General features: G+C 41.2%; 1 protein-coding gene and 1 long non-coding RNA gene across 5 annotated transcripts in view; both read left to right on the plus strand.

Annotated features, from left to right (window-relative positions):
- Window positions 1-10,805, plus strand: part of MYB (MYB proto-oncogene, transcription factor) — a 36,222-nt gene extending 25,417 nt beyond the window's left edge. For both annotated transcript variants that reach the window (XM_081855283.1, XM_081855284.1), the window contains 3 exons: window positions 580-686; window positions 2,761-2,868; window positions 9,309-10,805. In XM_081855283.1, coding sequence (XP_081711409.1) covers window positions 580-686; window positions 2,761-2,868; window positions 9,309-9,425 — 332 coding nt within the window. In that variant the 3' untranslated portion in view covers window positions 9,426-10,805. The remainder of the gene's footprint in view (window positions 1-579; window positions 687-2,760; window positions 2,869-9,308) is intronic.
- Window positions 10,806-12,970: 2,165 nt separating this feature from the next.
- LOC309338281 overlaps window positions 12,971-20,854 on the plus strand; it is a 74,514-nt gene continuing 66,630 nt past the window's right edge. For 2 of the 3 annotated variants that reach the window (XR_014154829.1, XR_014154830.1), the window contains exons 1-2: window positions 12,971-13,190; window positions 16,967-17,060. This is a non-coding gene — a long non-coding RNA (uncharacterized lncRNA). Of the gene's footprint in view, window positions 13,191-16,966; window positions 17,061-18,803; window positions 19,432-20,854 lie in introns of those variants that run through there. The other variant, XR_014154831.1, reaches the window with a different exon arrangement.

Consider the following 20,854-nt stretch of genomic DNA (forward strand, 5'->3'; position numbering starts at 1 on the left):
CATTTTGGTTTTGGGTGCGATCCCTGGAATGTAACACCTGCGTAAGTTGTGGTCCTACTGTCCTGTCATTTCTGTCTTTCAGAGAAGGCTATTGCTTCCACAGCAAAAATTATACAATTGGCGCCTGATTTTTATATGTTGAGAATAGATTATCCTGGTCCTTACATACAACAAACTCTGTCGAGCCTTGTAAACCACTAATTTCTAAAATTTCATACTCTCTGGCTTTAGAGGAATTCTCAGGAACAAGAAAGTTAATCAGTGAAGCTGATTACATAATGTAAAAAGACTACAATTTTTCATAGATGGCCCCAATAAGAACTTAGTTGCAGTCTAGATTTCCAGGAACTTAAATTATTGTTTAAATTGTTTTTTTTATTTGAATTAATCCTGAATGTCAGACTTAATGTTATGTCATACAGAGAGTGACTTTTCAAGAACTAATATACACTGACAAAACTAAATTGTGATGTAGGCCAACTTTATTTGGAAATAATAATTACAGGTACTGCTAAATAGGGATAAAGTAAGTCAGTTGTTGAGATTTGAAACATAGCTCTGCTTTCTGCTTATAGGTAGAGTCTCCAACAGGCAAATCAGGAAACTTCTTTTCCTCAAACCATTGGGAAGGGGAAGGGCTGAACACACAGCTGTTCACACATGTGTCCACTGTGGAAGATGTGCCGGTATGTATTAAGCTATGAATCTTGCGTTATTTGTTATTTTGTTTTTTGTGACATGGCATATTTGGAAGCTGTGGTAAACAAGCAGATACAGCTCAGGAGTCACATCTGTCTCACCAAGATGTTTCCTCTGACCATGTCACCAGGCTGCTGTTGTGGGCTGATTTGTCTGCAAAATGGGTAATTCTGCAGGAAAGGGTTGGAAAACCTTTCCCCAGAGAAAATGCCTTAGGTAGAGCCACTTGTTGCTAATACCTTATTCCCCCCACCCCCTTCTGAAATTCAAGTAGTAAAAAAATGTACAGCCTATGATACGCACGTGGAAATCTTGTTTTTAACTAAAGGCATATTTAATACTCCCGTTATAATGAACAGGACACTAAAACACTTAACTTTGGTTTGAAAATCATTATATATATATGCACTTAATTTGGGCTGGATTGTGCCAAAACATTTTTCACCTTAAGTTCACCAGTTTTTCTTTATATTGAATATATAAAAGCACTGTGCTGGTACAGAGTGCACTTTAGGTTATGTAAAAAGCTGAGCCAAAGTTCTGCTCATAATTGGATCACTGAAGTGTTTGCTTAAGTCAGTGGAATCAGTGAAATGTTTACTTTCTTTGCCCAACACCCTTTGTAAATGGCATAATTTCATTTTTAATATAAATGGGATTAGAACACAATATAGTCCAATTGCTACATGCTTGTACTTAAGCCGATTTACTGCTATTTAAATTTTATTTCTCACTGTTCCATTAAAGTGACTGGTACCAGATTTAGCCTTGCGTGTTTTCAGTTTTACTGGGCTGTGTGAGTCAGACTGCATGTTAATACTGTCAACTAAAGCACAAGGAAATTCCCACTTTAGTATGCATGTCATTCTGATCCTTTCAATGCAGTGTGCTGCTTAGCTGTTCACGTTAAGCTTAGCTTAAGTAGTTTGCTGAAAATAAACCTTACATCACTATGATTTCTCTTTTAATAATCTGATAGCCCTATCCTATGCTTCTTTAATCAGAACTAAATAAGTTATATTCTGGAGAATATAGATAAATCACCTTTGTGGGATGTGTTAATAAAGAATTAGCTGGATCCCTAGATCCAAAGCACAGAACTAAACACACTCTCCAGCAAGAGAGAGCCTTAAAATCACAGAATCATGCAGCTCAGTGAAGTGTGAGGAATATAAGCTGTTAGACCCTTTCAGTATCCTGCTTAGTCCTCTTACAGTGCTTCCCTTCTCTAACCCTCTCACAATGAACCAACCACACTGGTAGTAAGTTTAAATGCTTTACTTACAAACTCCAAAGGTCAGATTCATGAGTTATTCCATGCAGCAGCAAGAAGAACACAGGTAGAAAATTATTGGGTTACAAAATACAGAAAAATATTTCTGAGCACACAGTCTGGGCTCGAATTGGTCAAGTCCGGACCAATGTGCCTGGTCAGCGTCACATGGTGGAAGAGACCAAACAAAGGAAGGGTCACTTCCTTCTTCACTGGAGGTGAGGGAGCATGACCTGAGTCTACAAATAGAGTTCTGTGGTCTCAATCCCTTCATGCATTAACTAGCCCTAAGCTTGCCAGTTATATTTGGCTACAATTTCCCACATTCTGCTGAGTTGAAAGGGGCTTACTGCTCAACAAGGGCATGCAGTTTGGTGTTTCTGGAGGGTGAGATGTTCTTTGAAAACTCCCAGGCCATTATTTATCATTTCTGCCTGTTCACTGATACAGTACTTGTTGCCTCTCTCAGCAGCTGCTCCAAAACAACATTTCCCTTTTAACTGTCTCTTTTTCATGTTGTGTATGTAATGTCATGACTCAGTATAACCAATCAGACTTGGTTATATGACCTCACCACAATTGCCAATTCAGAAATGCACACAGAACAAAATCACATTGGAACTTCCTTCCAAGTGATTGTTCTAGGATCAGGCTGTGAAATGCATAGCAACATCTTGTACCCCAGTTACTGTTTTAAATGACTGAAATTAAATCATTGAAATAATGTATTCAGCATATTCATTCATTCTTCCTTTTCAATTACCTCTATTTTTTTACTGTTTCATCAGAATCTACTTACCAGTTCTGGTTTAAAGATGCCTGCATCAGAAGAAGAGGACAATACTCATAAATTATTTGCATTACATAGAAATAGGTCATCAGTTAGCCCACTTCAGGTAAAATTTGCCTTTAAAAATTATTTGCAGTATACGATGATGCCTTGCACAATAATAGTACATATGTTTAGATTACTATTGGATGCGGTATTGTTTGCTGACTATAAAACTCAATGAAAAAAGCTGTAAGGAAAGAAGAGCTGACCTGACATTTTGGTACGCTGGTTCAAAGGTGGCATTCTTTTTTCTGCAACCTGGAAAAAAATGGTTTGTCAACATGTAAACAGAATGGAAGACACAGATGTTATTCCCTCCTATTGCCATTACAGACTTCATTTTTGTAGCGGTGAAGCATGCTCTTTTACATATTGGTTTCCTTGGACTGATCATTATAATTTGCTATCGTAAGTATGAATTTCAGCAAAGTTCCACAAGGCAGTTCAATGGAAAGTCAAGATTTTGACAGAAGGGCAGGAAGGAAAAGTTGCCAAGCCTAGAGAAGGGCCTTGATTTCAGTGGTAGGACATTGATGTGCTTTGCATGCAGAAGATCCCAAGTTCAGACCCTTTTATCTCCCATGACAAAGGTGGGTTAAGGCTGGGAAAGGCATCTCTCTGAAACCTTGGAGAGCCATTGCGGAATAGACAAAACAGCTAGAAGGTTCAATGATCTGGCCCAGTATAAGGTTGTTTCCTGTGTTTAGCTATGAAGAAGGTAAGGTTAGTTACTAAGAACCTAAAGAGAACCTAAATAGAGCCCTGCTGGATTATGCTGAAGATTCTCCTTGGCCTGCATTCTGTTCCCAGTCGTGGCGAACCAAAAACCCTTGGGAAGCCCTCAGGCAGAGAGCAAAAGTGCATTAGGCCTCTCCAGTTATTGTTTCCCAGTAAAAGTGCACTTGAGGGAGATCAGTTTCTTGGGTTTACGACATTATGTATGAAATAATGGAGGACAGCTCCACACACCAGGAAAAAACACACCACAGTAGTGAATATGTGACTTGCAGACATACAGCATGGTATCTTTCCACTGTCTTGTGAAGCTGCAAAGATAAATAGTACAGCAGTTGCTCATATGGTAATAATACCCTTCTGGACAAGAGCATTAGAGCATCTACTTCTATAGAGCTGAGCCAACAAAATATTTAAAATCTTTTATTACTCCTTAAGCAAATAGCATTTGCTCTGAGTAAATGAAGTAGAATTGGCTTATTACCTTAACTAGAATTTTGCATTCGACTTTTATTACCACAGAATTGATAAATGGCTGGTGAATGAGCTTTCTCCCTGTTCCAGTCATGAACCTTGGGATTGTCACTTTTCAAAAGTTGTTCTGATCCTTAGATGTGCAAACTCAGTAAAAGATTGTGTGTACACTGGGAGAAGTCACCTTCCCTCCTACTCAAAGAGGCAATCAGAGATTGTCATTCAAGAGGCAAAAGCAGAGGAAGAGCATAAGAACACTTTCTCATTCTCATTCTGTAGGTTTATCCTCCCATTTGCTCCAGTAGGCCCATTCAATTTAACCTCGTAACAGCAAACTGGGAGGGGGGGTATTCTGACCATATGACTGTGTGGTCTGCTACAACATCGCTATGCTGAACGATAATGGATGCTAGCTTTGAGTTCCCGGTTGTGTCTGTTTCCTTTAGGACGCTCTTTGTGCAGGGGTCATTTTGACATCAAACTAATAATATTATGGTATGTCTTGGGATTCTTCCCTGGGTAAAGCTTCCATGAAACTACAAATCATTTTTTTCCCACCTAAAACTTGGAAATATTGCTGCAGAACAAGCCCTGAGTTAATAAATGGATTGCAGGCTGTGGCCCCTTAAAATTACTGAGGAGAAAGGATAGCTATCAGTCTCACTATGAATACAACCCTGAACGTTTGTTAGTAGCCTTGCTGTTGACTTCAGGAAGCCTAGTCGGCAACCATTTTGTTTTCAGAAGAGTGCTTCATTGTAAAACAATCAGGTCAGTGTTCTGCTCATTTGCATCTGTTCAAGTACAGAGTGGCTGAAGACAATGCACTAATCACAGCAGACTTCAGTGAACCAAATGTTTATGTTGGCCTGAGGTAAAATCCAACTCCAATTAAAAAGTGATTCTTAAATTTCAATCCAAGTGGAAACCACCATCTTGAATGGGGAATTCACAACCATTGGTATAAATTGTATAATATGTGAGCTTTTCGTTTGGGATTCAGAAACCAAACCTTCACCTTTACGCACTTTGCCTATTATAAAGGGGGAAGGTGTCCTTTAAAAAAAAAAATGGCAATCCCACCTACCAAATATGTTTTGACTATATGTGATTTTGGCTTGAGGCATGACCCCCAGAATATAGCGCGTGCGCCCTGGTCACTTGAGAGTTCACTGTATTACTTATTCCCACTTTTCTTCCCTTGAGTGCTTCCTACTTACAAGAAAGCATAATGTGTGAATCAGTCTTTACAGTGTGTGAGTGAAGGAAAGCACCTTGGCACAGCCTTGCCTTGTTTCTCTCTTTTCCCTAGAGGGGTCACTTTCCTTTAAAGTGCTTTAACTGGATAGCCCAGTTAAAGCTTTGACAATCTGTTTACTGTTCACTCTTCCCTGGGGCAACAGAAGGCAGGTTACAGGATAAGTGAGATAATTGCCTTGCTAGAAGAAGGATGTTCTTGTAGGATTACTGATGTGGCAAAATGAACCAAGGGTGACACAGCTGAAAATACAACATGGCTTGATAATTATATATCAACGTGGCATAAACATACTGTATGAAAGTTGCCTTTCTTACCCACAGTTTTAACTTTTGAAGTAGCTTTGGAAACTGTTAACTTTTAAAATCTGATGTGAAAGAACAAATTGATTGCTTTAGCAATATTTGCAGTGGATTAGTACCAAACATAACAGACTCATATAATCCAGAGACCTGATCCGAAACATGTAGCCAGCTAATGATTTTTTCCTGGTTTGGGGCTAAATTGCCTTTAATAATACACTCAGAGCCCGCTGGCACAAGCTAGCAAAAAGTAGCCATACATAAAACCAATGGAACAGGAGTCACATGGCAAGCATTGTTGGTTGTACATTGGTGTTTCGTGCAGCACTCTCTCATGGATGGTAATGAGAAATTTGTCCTGTGGCAGCTTGTGAGAGGTACAGCATGTGGGAAGTGGCCATTGCTGATGAGTGGAGCATCTTGAGGGGGGGAAGCAGAGGTGCAACTGGGTTATTAACACTCACATCCCACAAAAGTGCTTCCAAGGGGATGAGATGCATTGGAAGATGCCGCTGCTGCTGCTGAGCAGCACACCCCTGTCCAGAAATGTGCGTCTGTTTGTGTTTTGTGTTTGTATGTATGTACCAAGTATGGAAGTGGAGCTTTTTCATTTTTGAAAACTTTCGTGTATGTCTGTGAAACCACCTTCTAAAACTGGCAGACCAGAGGTCTGGGCAATTCCCCCCCCCCCAATAGCAATGTTCTTTTATGGCACTAGAGGTGCCATTTGGGCCTATGTGTGTTGGATTTGATGCATGTAACCCTGTTCGAATACTAGCTGATGCACCAAGGGTGTTGGAAGTAGGAGAGGTGCTCTCAGGCAGATTGGAAAGGGATTATCTCCCTCCACTGCTACGCACAGGGACCATGTAAGGGAGAGCACCATCCAGAGTATTTTCAGAGGTGACTGCCCAGCCTTTGTTTACACACAGAGAGAGAATTGTGGTAAGCCATAGGGTGTGACTGTCTCTGGTTACTATCAGGTCACAGTATGCTTTCAATGAATTCTGATCCCTGCCCACTTCTGCATGTTTAAGATAATGGAAGTGAGTTACTGTTCATATGGTCCCTTATCATGAGAAGAAGAAGCAGCCACACAAGAGCATCTGCCTATCACTTTCTGTTTTACTTCAGAATATAATTTATTTATTTTATATGAACAATTTCCACCTTCCACCAGAGGAATGGACCCAATGCAGGCTGCAAAGCACATACACTACATGAAAAACAGTCAAACCATTCCAGAGAATAATGTATTCCTAACACACTCATTAACTGCAAGAAGATCAAACCAATCCATTCTTAAGGAAATCAGCCCTGAGTGCTCACTGGAAGGACAGATCCTGAAGCTGAGGCTCCAATACTTTGGCCACTTCATGAGAAGAGAAGACGCCCTGGAAAAGACCCTGATGTTGGGAAAGATGGAGGGCACAAGGAGAAGGGGACGACAGAGGACGAGATGGTTGGACAGTGTTCTCGAAGCTACTAACATGAGTTTGACCAAACTGTGGGAGGCACTGGAAGACCGGAGTGCCTGGCGTGCTCTGGTCCATGGGGTCACGAAGAGTTGGACACGACTAAACGACTAAACAACAACAAAGAGAAAAATTAAAGAGTTGCAAAGAACCCATAGTGTAAGGCAAATGTTGTCATTCCCTTCCACAGAGCTTAAGCGATTCAGATATCCCCATGCCTAACCTAGACACCCTTCAGCAGTAAGATCCATTTTTGCCTATGTACTGTTTTACAAAAATACCTCCATCATTCCAGCAGTGGTTGCTTTCTCCTCTGAGTGGATCTGAGTTGTTGAGCTTACAACAAAGACTGAAATTAGCCAAGGCATGCCAAGTTCCCCAAAGGGGTGGAGATTGTTCACTGAAATCATAGCAGAGGAAACAGCAGCACTGTGGTGGCATATCTGCAATGTGAAAAGTATGTCACACCTGCCCTTGGCTGTGGTTTGAAGAGACCGAGGCCCATGTTGCAGAGAAAGCAAAATAAACAGGGTGCCCTGTGTCAGACTTTTATGAACTGCTTGAATACCAAAGTGAGTATCCCGTGGAAATGCAAAAGGTGGATTAATAAATGGATGACCTAGTCTAGCAAGGATCTTATGATCTTAGGCTCACAGAAGCTCTTCAAAGAGACGGTATTTTGAACAGTTCTTCCCACCCGATTCCTCTTCCACAAAGATCTTGTCCTTTGTTCCCTCCCTGCTGTCGTGTAAATTACCACCCTGAGAATTGTGATCTGACATAAGTGTGCTTAGAATTTTGAAAGAGATTGAGTGTTGTGTGGTAGTTTATACATTGCTGCATCAAAACTGCAAGTTCTGGTAGTAATATAGTACATAAAGGGGGGGGCAAGGTGGAGAAGAAGAAAAATATATCTGTATTTACACATTCCATAGAGTGCTGAAATTTTTGCCCTCCTATTGGCTTGGGGCACCAAGACATTTTGCCTGTCTCAAGAACAAGCAAATGACTGAGATGCCACCCTGGTTACAGATATGTTTATCTCCGGGCAACACAGCACTGAGGAGGGGTTCCAATCTTTGTAAATACCACAAAAACAAACGATATTAAATTATGGCTAAAAAACTTGTTTCTCTCAGCAAACTAGTTCCCATCCCCACCCCCCGGTACCTTTCACAGTGGGACATTTACCTCCGGCTATGTGCTAACATATTTTTGAAGTTACCTGAAAAAAACTGAGCTAGTTATTAACGAGTCCAGAGCTGTCTGTGTTAACCCTCACTTTGGACTAGGCTATGCAAGTTGGGCACAGTCACCGTGCTTTCAGCCCACAAGTTCAGCAACTGTCTACTAGGGAACTTGTGGCCCTCCAGATGTTCTAGGAATTCATCTCCCACCAGCCCTAAGCAGCATAGCCCAATGGCCAGCATTGCTATGAAAGCTGTAGGCAAGCAACAAATGGAAGTCGGCTCCGGTTCTACATCGTGCAAGAGCAACTTGCCTCGTGGGGCAGAGCCAGGCAACAACCCCTTGACAGCAATATCCATGCTGCTTACTGGGTGAGAGGCCAGTGAGGTTGCAGGTGGGGCCAATCTGCTAGTGAACCCAAACAGCCTCAGCCTCACTGTCGCCCTCTTCTCCTCCTGGTAAGCAGCCATGCCACTGCCAGGAGGCTATTGCTGTGGCTCTGCTCCACTGGGGTGGGCTTCTCCTGACATGGTACTTGCTGCCAGCTAAACCCCTTTTAACATGCTTCCGGAGGCCTATCGCTGTTGGGTTGCTTGAAAATATTTTTAGCATCATTCCTTCATTCCCTTAAGCCTATTTACATCTCAGGGGCTCTCAGAAACACTAGGATTGGCTTCAACACAACATTCCTAGACGTTGCTTCCAGTGGCAAGTCTGTCAAACCCATTTGTAGACGTAACACTGTAGCCACCAAAATTTTCAAAGCACCCCTCCAAAAAAGAATCATGGCAATGGTGCTTTCCCGAGGGTCCTGAGAATTGTAGCTCTGTAAGAGGATAAACTGCAGTTCCTGGGTTTCTTGTGGGGGGATATGTACTCTGAATGTGCTTTAAAGGTATTGTGTGTATGCAGACCCCATGACTTAAGTCCTCTGTAATGCCACGCTTGCAGATGACTCAAGCACAGAGGACAATTCTGCAACACCAACCCTGGGAAGGTGCAGATTTACAGGAAGGACTGGATTGTGCCACAGTTTCTAAAAAAAATTATTCCTTTTTATTTTTGTTTCTAGCATTTTAGCAACACATGGGATTCAGCATTTTGTGGGAAGACAGAGGATCAGCTGAGCTTCTCGGATCCTGCACGCAAGCATATGAACGCATTCTCGACTCGAACTCTGGTCATGTGAAAAAGAGTCTTCCAATAAGCATTATGTTTTCTTTTCAAAACACTTCCACTTGATTTGGACTTACCGTTCCTCTACATGGGAGAAAAACCTTTTTCGTTGTTGTTGTTGTTGTGGTACAACATTTGGGAGCAGCACAAAGTGCATTCAGTCACAAAAGCATATATGTGTATATATTGTTCATGTTGGATCTCACCCAACTTAAAAAAAGAAAAGGAAGAAAATAATTCTGTTTGTTGATGATGCTTACCTAAACTCTTAGGTATTGAATTTTATGCAATTAATTATTAATAATGTGAATGCCGATTTCTTTCTTTTTTAAAAAGTGATTTTTAAATGATTTTTTATATATATATTAAAAAACTTTTTGGGAGATCAAATGGACCAGTATTAATTCAGTGAGGAGTTGCCACATGAGTTCCCATACCAGTGAGGATGCTTGCTGAGGTTTCCTTCTTTCTTTGAAGAGCTGGCACTCCATCAGTAGCATCATCAGTCACTGAACAAATGTCTCGGTATGAAATACTGCAAGAAAAGCATTACTGTAAATGCTGATCTAAAGGTGTAGGCTGGGGGCCAATCCAGACTGGCAATGGTCACACAGCTATACTGTTTGAAGAACTGTTCCACTCATTAGAACTGTAGACTGTTTACGTGTGTATGTTGTTGTTTTTTAATTAGCTTGCTTTAAAAAAATTATTACGGTATGAAACATAGTTTTATGAGAACAAATTATATTTTTTATCCAGTAATTTAATTTTGTAAATGTCAAATGGGTTTTGTTCTATTTTGGTTTGGTTGTTTTTTGTTTTGCACGGGGGGTTGATTTTTTTCTGGTGCAGATTTACACCATGTAGATGGGCAAGGCCATAGAGCTTTATAAACGAAAGAGAAACCTGGGGTGGGGGGTAGCGAACTTAACTATGCACTAGCATTTCTGACTTTGGAAACATTACTGCTTTTTAACCCCCTACCTGGCCCTCCCTTTTTTTTTTGCAAGCAATACTTTAAAACACTGTTCTTGGGAGATTTTATGTGCCTATATGTGTGCTCATGGGTTTGCAACAACATAGAATGCAAACTCCAGCTATTTGGGAGATCCTAGTCTTGCTTGCTGCTTCTACTCTTGTTTCACATGTAGTCTAAATAGTCCCTAACATGGATTCCATACACAAAAACATTTTTTTAAAAAAAAATGTATTTCTTTTGGACTGCCATATCAAACTTTTCCCAGTACTAAGAGAAGGTTGCTTCTTTTTCTTATAATGGAGTCTGAATTTGCTGCCTTAATAGAATTGGGTGCAGCTTTTCCTGCACTTAACTTTTTATAAGACACTGTACTTACTGCCTTGTAGATAAATAAAGCGTGCCGTTTTGTAAAAACCTACTGTTTGTTTAAATGCACTTGAGTTTTAGCATATTTGGGGGAGAGAAGTGGGGGGAAAGTAATCTTGCCACATCCGTCTGTTCATTGAGCAGATCTTGCAAAGTAACAAGATGCCCTTCTACCCAGAACTCAAAACATTGGGAACCCATGGAACCGTATCTAGGCTTGAAATTGCCCATCAAGTTGGGACAGTCCAGTTCTACAATGGATATTTGAGTTAGATCTTGTTGTTTAAATAAATTATTCTATACCATTCAGAACATTATTGTATATACTCGAGTATAAGCCAACCCTAATATAAGCCGAGGCACCTAATTGTACCAAAAAAAAGCTAGGAAAACTTACTGACTCGAGTATAAGCCAGTTCACCACACCACAAACCTCCTGGTGGGCTAGTGTGTGTGTGTGTGCGCGCGCAGGTGTGGGTGCATGCATGCGCACACGGCAGAGGGGGCTTCTCTCCCCCCTCGCCCCTTCCGCCCCCCCCCCGCCTACCTAGGGTGCTGCCAAGAGGCAGAGGCTGGTGGCGCCAGTGGCGGAGGAAGAACAAGCAGCCCAAAAGGGCTGCTTTCGGGCTGCTCGTTCCTCCTCCTCTGCCAACAACAGCTTCTGCCGCTGGAAATGTGTTTGGGTGAGACCCTCAAATATAAGTCAAGGGGGGCTTTTTCAGCATAAAAAATGCTGGAAATGTTGGCTTATACACGAGTATATACGGTATTTCCATTCAGTGTGGGTATGTCTGTGTGTAGAACAGGATGGGGCTCATATAGTGCAGAACAACAAAATAAGGCTTGGTACCTGAGTCCTTGTATCTTTCCAGGTTCTGCTGGGGAAAACTTCTGCCTGCATGCTAGCGATTCATTTTCCTGAATAATTAAATATGCATGTTGAATGGAATGTACTTATCCTAGTTCAAAAATGGATACCAGTATACACTCAGGTGCAGAAGGCCCATGTGTGTATTTTGCACAACATTTTAAACAAGACAAAATCCAATCAGCATCTCAAGAGTGTAACAAGGAAAAATTGACTACAGTACGCTTCATGGCGTATTTTGTAGTTGGGCCTGTATACCTCCCCCAGTATTGAGTAGGTTCTGTTTGCCACAAGCCAAAGAATACAAAAAATAAAAAATAAAAGCCAAATGGCGATACAAGCTGCAATTTGAACCTCAAAATTGCTTCTTTTCTCATATGGCTCAACTTTTAATTGAAGTCAAGTTTGAGGTGCCCCATGACCAGCATATTGGCATGTCATAATCTTCTGAACAGCTAAGGATATACACTGCTGCTGTCCTCACTATTTTTTTAAAAAAAGCCCTTTCATGGGACAAAACACTTTAATATATAATGTATCCTCACAACAACCCTGGGAGGGAAATCATTTCACAAGCAAGGCATTGGAGGTGGACCGGCTCTACCCCCACCCAAAAATGGTGAGGGGGGGGGACACAATTTAAAGGTGAGAAGTGGTCCTTTCTTACCCTCAATGGACCTTTCCAACCCTTCCATGGGTGCCTCCCCACCCCTCACCTCCAAAATCACCTCATCATGCCCCAACATGGCAATAATCAGGGTTATAAAATAAGCTATGCTAAAAGAGGTTTGTTTGTTTGGTCAGTCAGTTTTTTGTTTGTAAGCGAGTCGTGGGTAGGGGGGTGCCATGGGTTGTCACAGATACAAAGTCTCATTTTCTTGACTAGACGTTTACCATGCTTCCTCACTATTTCAGTTTGTTGATTTTCTTTTCTATTTCACACCCAGCATCAACCTGTCCTCACTTTCACAGCTTTGCCCAACTTCCTCCTTTGGCCTGAGGGGCACGCCAGGGGGGTAATGCTTCACCTTTCCCACTTTGAGGCACTGCAACAGGGTGCTTTTAACAGCTTCTCAAAAGTCCCTGTTCCAAAATGCCACAGAAACATGGGCACAGCTGCCCACCCTCGTAATCTGGGGAACCGGGTTCGCTTCCCCGCTCCTCCACATGCAGCTGCTGGGTGACCTTGGGCTGCTCACACTTCTCTGAAGTCTCTCAGCCCCACTCACCTCACAGAGTGTTTGTTGTGGGGGAGGAAGGGAAGGGAGAATGTTAGCCGCTTTGAGACTCCTTAAAGGGAGTGGTAAAGTGGGATATCAAATCTAAATCCAAACTCCTGAATCAATAAAAATACATAGCTAACAGGTTCTGCCCTCCCCAACAGAAGGCCTGCTGCCACTAACAAAAGTCCTGGCTGCTGTTTTTGTCTTCCAATATGCTTTGGGCCTGACAGGGTGCTTTGAGGCGGCTCCTACCAACTCCCAAAGAGAGAAAGTAGCCCTCACGGAGACCTTTTGTTTGAAAAGAACATGGAGGCCAGGCATCGCTCGCTGATTGACTTGCAGGTAGGGATGGAAGTTTCTCATTTTTCTAATCCTAAGTTTCCACATTTTCACACCAGTTCATTGTTGTTGTTTTTCAGAAGGGGGAGGGGAGTTTTCATGGAAATTTATCAGCATTTGAGTACAAATTTCTCCTAAGACACATTTTTAAGAGCCATTTCCCAATGCAATTCATTTTTTTATTATGCTTCCACTAACATATATATTTTAATGCACACTTTACCTCAGAATATGCATTTTTTGTAGACATCTCAGCTTGAGAGCTGCATTGCAAAATCCAGAGAACTGCACATTTTCAAAGATGACCATGTTTTTGTTTTGTTAGGGTGGTTCACTTTTAAATGAGAAATAAATATACAATACAAATCAGCACACATCTCACCTACCCCAAAGCCAGCAACATAAAATCAATATAAAGCTATCATAAGAATTTGCAAATGGAAAAGATATTTGGTGCAAGTCTTTTCAGAACAGCAAGAATGCACACCTGTCATAAGTTGAAAGGTTTGGGAAAGTGAAAGATGTCTTCACTGGCACCTAAAAATTCATAACATAAGTACCAGTCAAGTCTGTGAGGAAGCTATTCCAGAAATTACTCCAGTCATAATATGGTTTAATGCCAAACAAATTGTCGAAGAAACAAACCTGTATTATTTAATTAGTACAAGCAATATATTGTACATATCAAATATATAGAAGCTATAATTAGGGAAACAGTTCCATAAATAAAAGTAAAAGAATGTAGACAAAATATTAGGAAGAACTTGATGAAGTTTGAGCCATCAGTTGGTAGAACAGAAGGAAATGGACACCTTTTCACTGAAGCAGAGGCTGGCGGGAAGGTTGCATTCAGCTGTTTTACTCAGAGTAGATCCACTGAAATTAATGAACATGACCAAGTTAGGTCAATTAATTTCTATAAGTCTACTCTGGATAAAATTTAACTCCTGGATGGCAAACTTCAGTAGGGGCTGAGTAGTAATGGGCTTCCTGCATTGGGAGAGGGATGGTCTCAGGACCGTTGAGGTCCTTTTCAACTCTATAATTGTAAAGGTGGTGTCTCCCCTTCGCAGTAACTCTGGCACAGTCAGCTTGGTATTTACAGTATTTATTACATATGTACAAGAAACAGCTACAGTTCAGAATTATGTATCCAAACCCGTTGAGTCAGATTCAGGGAGTGGCTTCCTTCAATTCCCGCGCCAATAAAGTAGGCATCGGAATCACGCGAGACGTCTTTGATCCGTTTCATTTCCCTCCTTGTCTGTGCTGATGTGAAAGCAACCTCCCTTCCAGAGCCTCTGGGTGGTTGAAGGGCTCCACAGCATCCCCGAGCCCCTGCTCCGCCTCTTCTGTCACTTGCTCCTCCAGATTCTCCCTGACAATAATTCTACGTAAGGGCATTGTTAGAGAGGTGCCCATGCTCCTGGTCTTTTGGACTGGGCCCCATATCTCATGTCCCATCATATATATAAATAATCTACAGACCTACACACTTGCAGAGCCGATGCATTTGTTATGCAGATTTGTTTCATAATCATCTTTTAAATACATAGGAATGTCCCTGATTATATGACTGGGCTGGTCCAGCAGTGGCCCTGGCAGTCAACAATCGACTAGATTAATGGTCTTCAACAGGTGAGCCAGGACTCACTACTGAGTTGCAACATGACTTAAGGTGGGCCACAACAGCCCTAAAGACATGGTAAAAAAGAGAAGTGGGTGTCCCAATGCACATTTGGGTTAAAGGTGGTCCTGGGTCTGCAAAGGTTGAAGACAACTTTAAACTACAACAGCAACCCAATAGGTGTGCAGGTTACATTGCAGGACTTCTGCAGATCATATACAGGTCCATTGTACAACAGTTCCTGTCAAATTCACAACCGCAAAACTACACAAAGTAATAAAGTTAAGTTAAGTTAACATAAATAGTAAAGGAGGTACTTGGTGTCTTAATTCATGATAAATCACCCAGGTGGTTTCATGTTAGCTTTTCTGGATCTATGCCTACGGAGAATGATGGTGTGTGCGAAGTGTGATGTCACTACTTTCCATATATGTGTATGGTGATTAATCTTCATCAGGCATGCTTTTACAGAGCTCCCAGTGAAGCAATGCTCTCAACATTACATCAGTAATTTTTAATCCTGATTGTTTCAGTTGCCCTGGAGAACTCACAAAATTAAGCCGTTACAATGCTAGCCCAATCATGTACAGAATTTGTTAATTGCCATATACATACTGTTATTGCATGCATGCATGCATGCATACATACATATATAACAAGTATGTGGCATGGAAATCAAGTAGCTGCACATTCACATTTATAATGTGCCCATGCATCTGACATTCACAAAAACACCCCAAATGAGCCTGCAGTATATATGTGTGTGTACATTAGCAATCTGTTTGGGAGGAAAGCACTCTGATGCATGCACAGAGCTCCCCAGCCAGAGTGCTGTTCTTTCGAGAGACCACTCTGCATGCGTCCCCATTCATTTCAGTCTAGGAACATCAGCAGACACAAATCAACGGGGATGTTATAGAGCAGTAAGAGGTGCACACTTAGATACACACGCATCAAACTCTAGATTGTGGTGCATGTGTTCAATTTGACATCAATATTTACAAGTTTCAAGGAACAAAGATGTTGCCTTTATTATTGCTTTCTAGTTACAGGCTCTTCTTGATATCTCTGGGTACAAAAACACTTGATATGTGTTTGTTGCAACTCACCCTGCTCTACAGAGCCAGGATTTATCCAGCTCTCCTAGCTTCTATCTCTGTATTGAAGCTTTGTATTAGCCTATGAGCTAATACAGAAATATGGAATAGTATTTAGGTGAGGAAAAGTGGAGTGCTGCATCTCTCCCAACATTGAAATGCATGAATCCGCTCAAGGAAGGCAAAGGTTTCTCTCTCACACACACCTTCTCTCTTCTGCTAGCTTCCAGCAGTCTAGGATTTTTCTTTGCTGCCGGCTATAAACTTGTGTGGACTTTTATTTTATTAACAAGCCCACTGTCATCCAGGGTTTTGGTGTTTCAGCATACACAAACAGCCACAGTGTCTTTTGACCTCTTGCCTTCCCTCAACTTACCAGTTGTCTTGAAGCTGGGTGCTGAAAATATCCCATTTGTGAAAATTGCCTAATTGTGCAGTGTATTCTTCATCATGGCTTTTGAAGAAAAATTTAATGGCAGCTCCTTTAATGAACGTAAATGTTTCTACAGTCTGATTCTTATTGTACGCTGTGCATGTCATCACCAGATACACCTGTTTTTTCCTGTCAGCTTTTGATGGCTGGCACTGCACCAAAACAGCATTCTCTGAATGTGTCTGGGATCTTCTCATAAACAGCGCTGAGAAATGAATGACCCCAAAACACCTGTGCCCTACATTTTTGACTCAGGCACTTCAACTTTTTAAAAATATACATACTTACAACAGTATGCTGGGACTCTTACTACTAAAGTGCCACTTTTGAGATTTGCAGTTCATAAAGAGGAAAGGGATCTGTTCTGTTTGAGAACCACATCTGAAATGGCAAACCTGAGTAGCAGGTACAGATGGGCAAATCGGTCGGTTCTGGTTTCTTATTTTTTCCCAATCTTCAGGTCCATTCTCTACATCCACATCAGTTTGAGAAAATATTTTTAATGTCCTCATGAAAATTCACTAGCATTTTAGTGTGACTTTCTCCCAGTGTACACATTTTTGTGAAACATTTCCACTAATATAATATATGTATGGGGTATATGCCTTTTTGTATACATTAGGTGGCTGGAGAACTGCATTGCAAAATTCGGAGAAGTGTGAATTTTGAACAGTGGCTGTGTTTTTGTTCATGTATTATTTTGGACAGTGAATTAGGTAAGTAAGCTCACCTTTGAATGTAAGATGCATCAAATTTCTCTTCTATTCCCAGTTACAACATTTTAACATGTACAAAGATGGTAGTAATTGATGCTTAGTTGTGCAAAATGCACAGAAACATCAAATTAACCTGTAATCAATTTCCATTGGAATTACAAGAATATTTAAGTTTGTTAGGAAGAGAACATGGCTTGGCACACACCTTGGCCTTTTCAGCCCTCCAAACTGGACTTTCAGGAGCATCACTAGGCATAACACATGAAGTTCCGTGTCCCGTTGTAGCAGGCACAGCAATCCTATAGTGGGGGAGCTACCACTGCTTTCAAAATGCTTCCAGCTTCTTTGAAGTCAGTGTGTATGTGTTGGCATGACTGCCATCATCCAGGCCCAGTTCAAGGTGTTGATGTTGGTGTTTAAAGCCCTAAATGACCCATGCCCCAAATATCTGAAGGACTGCCTCCTTCCCTACAGAACCTCTCAGGTGCAGAGATCAGCAGGGGGTGCCTGTTGGTAGTTCTTGTCCCTCAGAGGCTCAGGGGGTACTGGCCTGAAGGAGGGCATTATCTGTGGCAGCCCCTAATGCAGAACTCCCTGCCCATAGAGGTGTGTCTGGCACCTTCATTGTACAGCTTTCAAAGAATGCTTAGGACGCACCTCAGTCTTTATCCTGGCTTTTGAAACATGGAAGTAGTTTATATAGTGTTTTAATGCTTTAACCTGCCCTGGGACCTTAGCGTGAAGTGTGGGTAATAAACAAACATATTGCCAGTGGAGCAACACCTAAGCCACCTCTCCTCAGCCTGGTTTCCAACAGCTTTTGGATTATGCCCTAAGCCTTAGGATGTATACCTGAAACAAGTGTGTATTTCCCCCCGCCCTTTGTCCCATCTCCATTTCCATCTCTTTCCCCTTCTTGTTTTCTATCCCTGTGTCACATTTTAGAATTTTATATTGTAAGGTCTTCTGGACAGGGGCTTTGTAAAGCACTGGGTGCATTGATATATAAACAAATGGACAACACCAACAAGAACTAGAACAAAAGCCCTGCTTCTCTCCCCCAACTCAATGTAAAACCATTTTCTAGTCTTTACCACTAGAAGTGGCACTGAATCCATGCTTTTAATGGAAGGTTCAGCTCTTAGAAAGAAACAACACATTATAAGGCAGGGTTTCACATTTTATGTTATAATTGTGGGGAGTGATTCCTAGGGCTGCAAACACATGGCAGCACACTATCAGAGATGGACAACCACAGAACTTGCACATCAGCAATCAATCTGTTGAATCAGAGCTATTCAGGAATCCGGCTCCTGTTAACAGAATTGTACAAATGGTGAGGTGTGCAAATGAAGGAAAACCTGTTCACATATATACGTACATTCTTGGTAGCCAGAAATGGTTCAAAGTCTATTCCAGGACCAGATTCTGTCTTGTAGTTCTATCTACAATTCTTGGCCCTCCAAAGTCAGTCAGAACTAATATAGAGATTCAGTCAAGCTACAACCCCCCCCCCCCCGCAACACACACACAAATCCTTGTTTGTGGGTCAGAGTTGGTTTTCTCTGCCTAATACCAGCAGCGAGCAGTCTTGATGTGGTCCATTTCTGAGAGATATAATGATACCACCAAACCAGCAGGACTGGATGCACATAATGAAATGTGACAATGTGCTCATTTGTGAAGAGTATAAGAGAGCCCGGGTAGTTAGAGCAACATTTGCATAATCACATTAACTTTCAGGACCCAACAATGGCTTCCATTGTCGAAAGCCACAGCTGTCCATGCTGATCCGACACGAAATTGAGTTGTGCTGTCACAGAGCAAGCATCTTCACAGCCATTCAGAATCCAAATGTGGAAATCAGAGGGCGGGAGAAAGTATGACAGCTCAAGGGAGCTTTGCTCTCCAGGAACACCTATTTCCTGCTTTGATTACTCTTATCTAATTGCCATCACTTTTAAGACTACAGCGTGCGTGAGTGGGAACACACACACTAATCATAAAATTGCTTGTTAAAATGTTTCAATGAATTAAGTATCAACTATATTAAGATTGCTTGAGGTGCATTTACTTTTGGCTCTGAAGTGGTACTGAGAGGAACATTCCAAACAAATATTCTGTACATCACATATCCTACTGACATAATTGCTACTTTTAAAAATACTTAAAGGGAGAAGGTTAGGTCATGCGCATCTTAATTGTCTTTCCCCTCTTTCCACTTCGAAAGAGATAACTTATAAGTTATTTGGCAGGTAGCAGTTGAAAGGAAGAAATATTTACTTATAGGAAAATGGAAAGCCATCAAAACTTGGGTAAAATTTACACTTGTGGCTATGAAGAAAGAAACCAACTAATCCCTAAAGAATACAGTCTGGCAGAAGCAATCTTACATATATCACAAAAAAATTAAAATATTTTTCAGATCTTTGCTTAGTCCCAGAAAGTGTTTAAGGCTTAGCTCCCTGCACTAGAGACTCTTAGTTACATTCCTTGTTGCAATAATATGACTTCTATTTTGCATAAAGAAATACAGCCTATAATTATATTTCTTCTTTTGAAGAAATACATGTAAGCAACCAGGTAAAATAGCAATTTTTTTTGATAGACCAATTCAAGTTATTGAAATGTGCAAGTTTGAAAGTTACCCAAAATTGTTCATGTAGGTGTGCAAGCTGTTATATTACAATCTGTTTCATCAACAGACGTTTGCCCAGTAGAATGCAGTTTCTTGCCAAAAATATATACTACTCTTTAGTGCTAAGACACCACCTGATTTCTTAAACCAGCTTTGAAAGCATGCGTAGCACTTTATTGAAGAATAAACTCGCAACAAACTAAAGCCTCATTGAGATTCAGATGTAATTTTGAAGTTTCGCTAGCTGTACTCATAGAAGTATTATGATGTAGCACGTAGACTGGAAAACAAAGTGCTATCCATATCTCCCTGGAAAGAGCATTCCACAGATGGGGGCCACCAGTGAAAAGGCCTGTACTCATGCAACCACCCTCCACGCATCTCACCTTGCATGGGACACATGGAGAAGGGTCTCTGAGGAAGACCACCAGTGTCTGGCCTGCTCCAACACAGATGTGTGCACTCTTCAGTCCATTATCTTAATGTAGGGCTAGAGATTATACTCGGGTGAAGTTGTATTAATTGTATTGATCCTCAGTTGCATCATTTATTTTTCCTGTAACCAACTAGCCAAAATATACAGCTCTAGTGGCAGCTTCCAGTTTCAAATATGAAATCTAACAATGCGATGAAAATTATAAAATGCATTATATGCACCAAAAGAAACCAAAATAGTAGATCAAACAGCAAAAGTCTCATATGAGGCACACGTGCAAAATTCTGTGGAACCTGAGAAGGAATCCCAGTGCTTTAATATTCTGTTTCCAACCAGTAGTGGGTAAATCATGCAAGAGTATTTATTTAAGAAACATTGTGTTTATCCTGCTTCCTAATGATGGTTCCAACCCAATCTGTCTTTCCTGTCATTTTTTGCAAAGTGCTGAGTTGGCTGCCCTACACGGAAAAGTTTTTGCTTCTCTTTGGAGAATGGACAGGGAGATGCCATCTGCTGGCAGCCGCTCAAAAAATGTTTGTTTTGATTATTCAAAAATGTATGGCTAATTGAAAAAGGCTTTTGGAGGGAGCAGGAATGATTCTTGAAATGTGTTTTTCCAGTTCAATATGGTAATTCCTCTGCAGTGCAGGGAAGGACTTAGCCAGGCTGTGTTTTCAATGTTTGTGCATACTGTACATTCACTACATACACTGTCCATTC

The sequence above is a fragment of the Podarcis erhardii genome, assembly GCF_964252035.2.
Source record: "Podarcis erhardii genome assembly, chromosome: 3".
Taxonomy (NCBI): domain Eukaryota; kingdom Metazoa; phylum Chordata; class Lepidosauria; order Squamata; family Lacertidae; genus Podarcis; species Podarcis erhardii.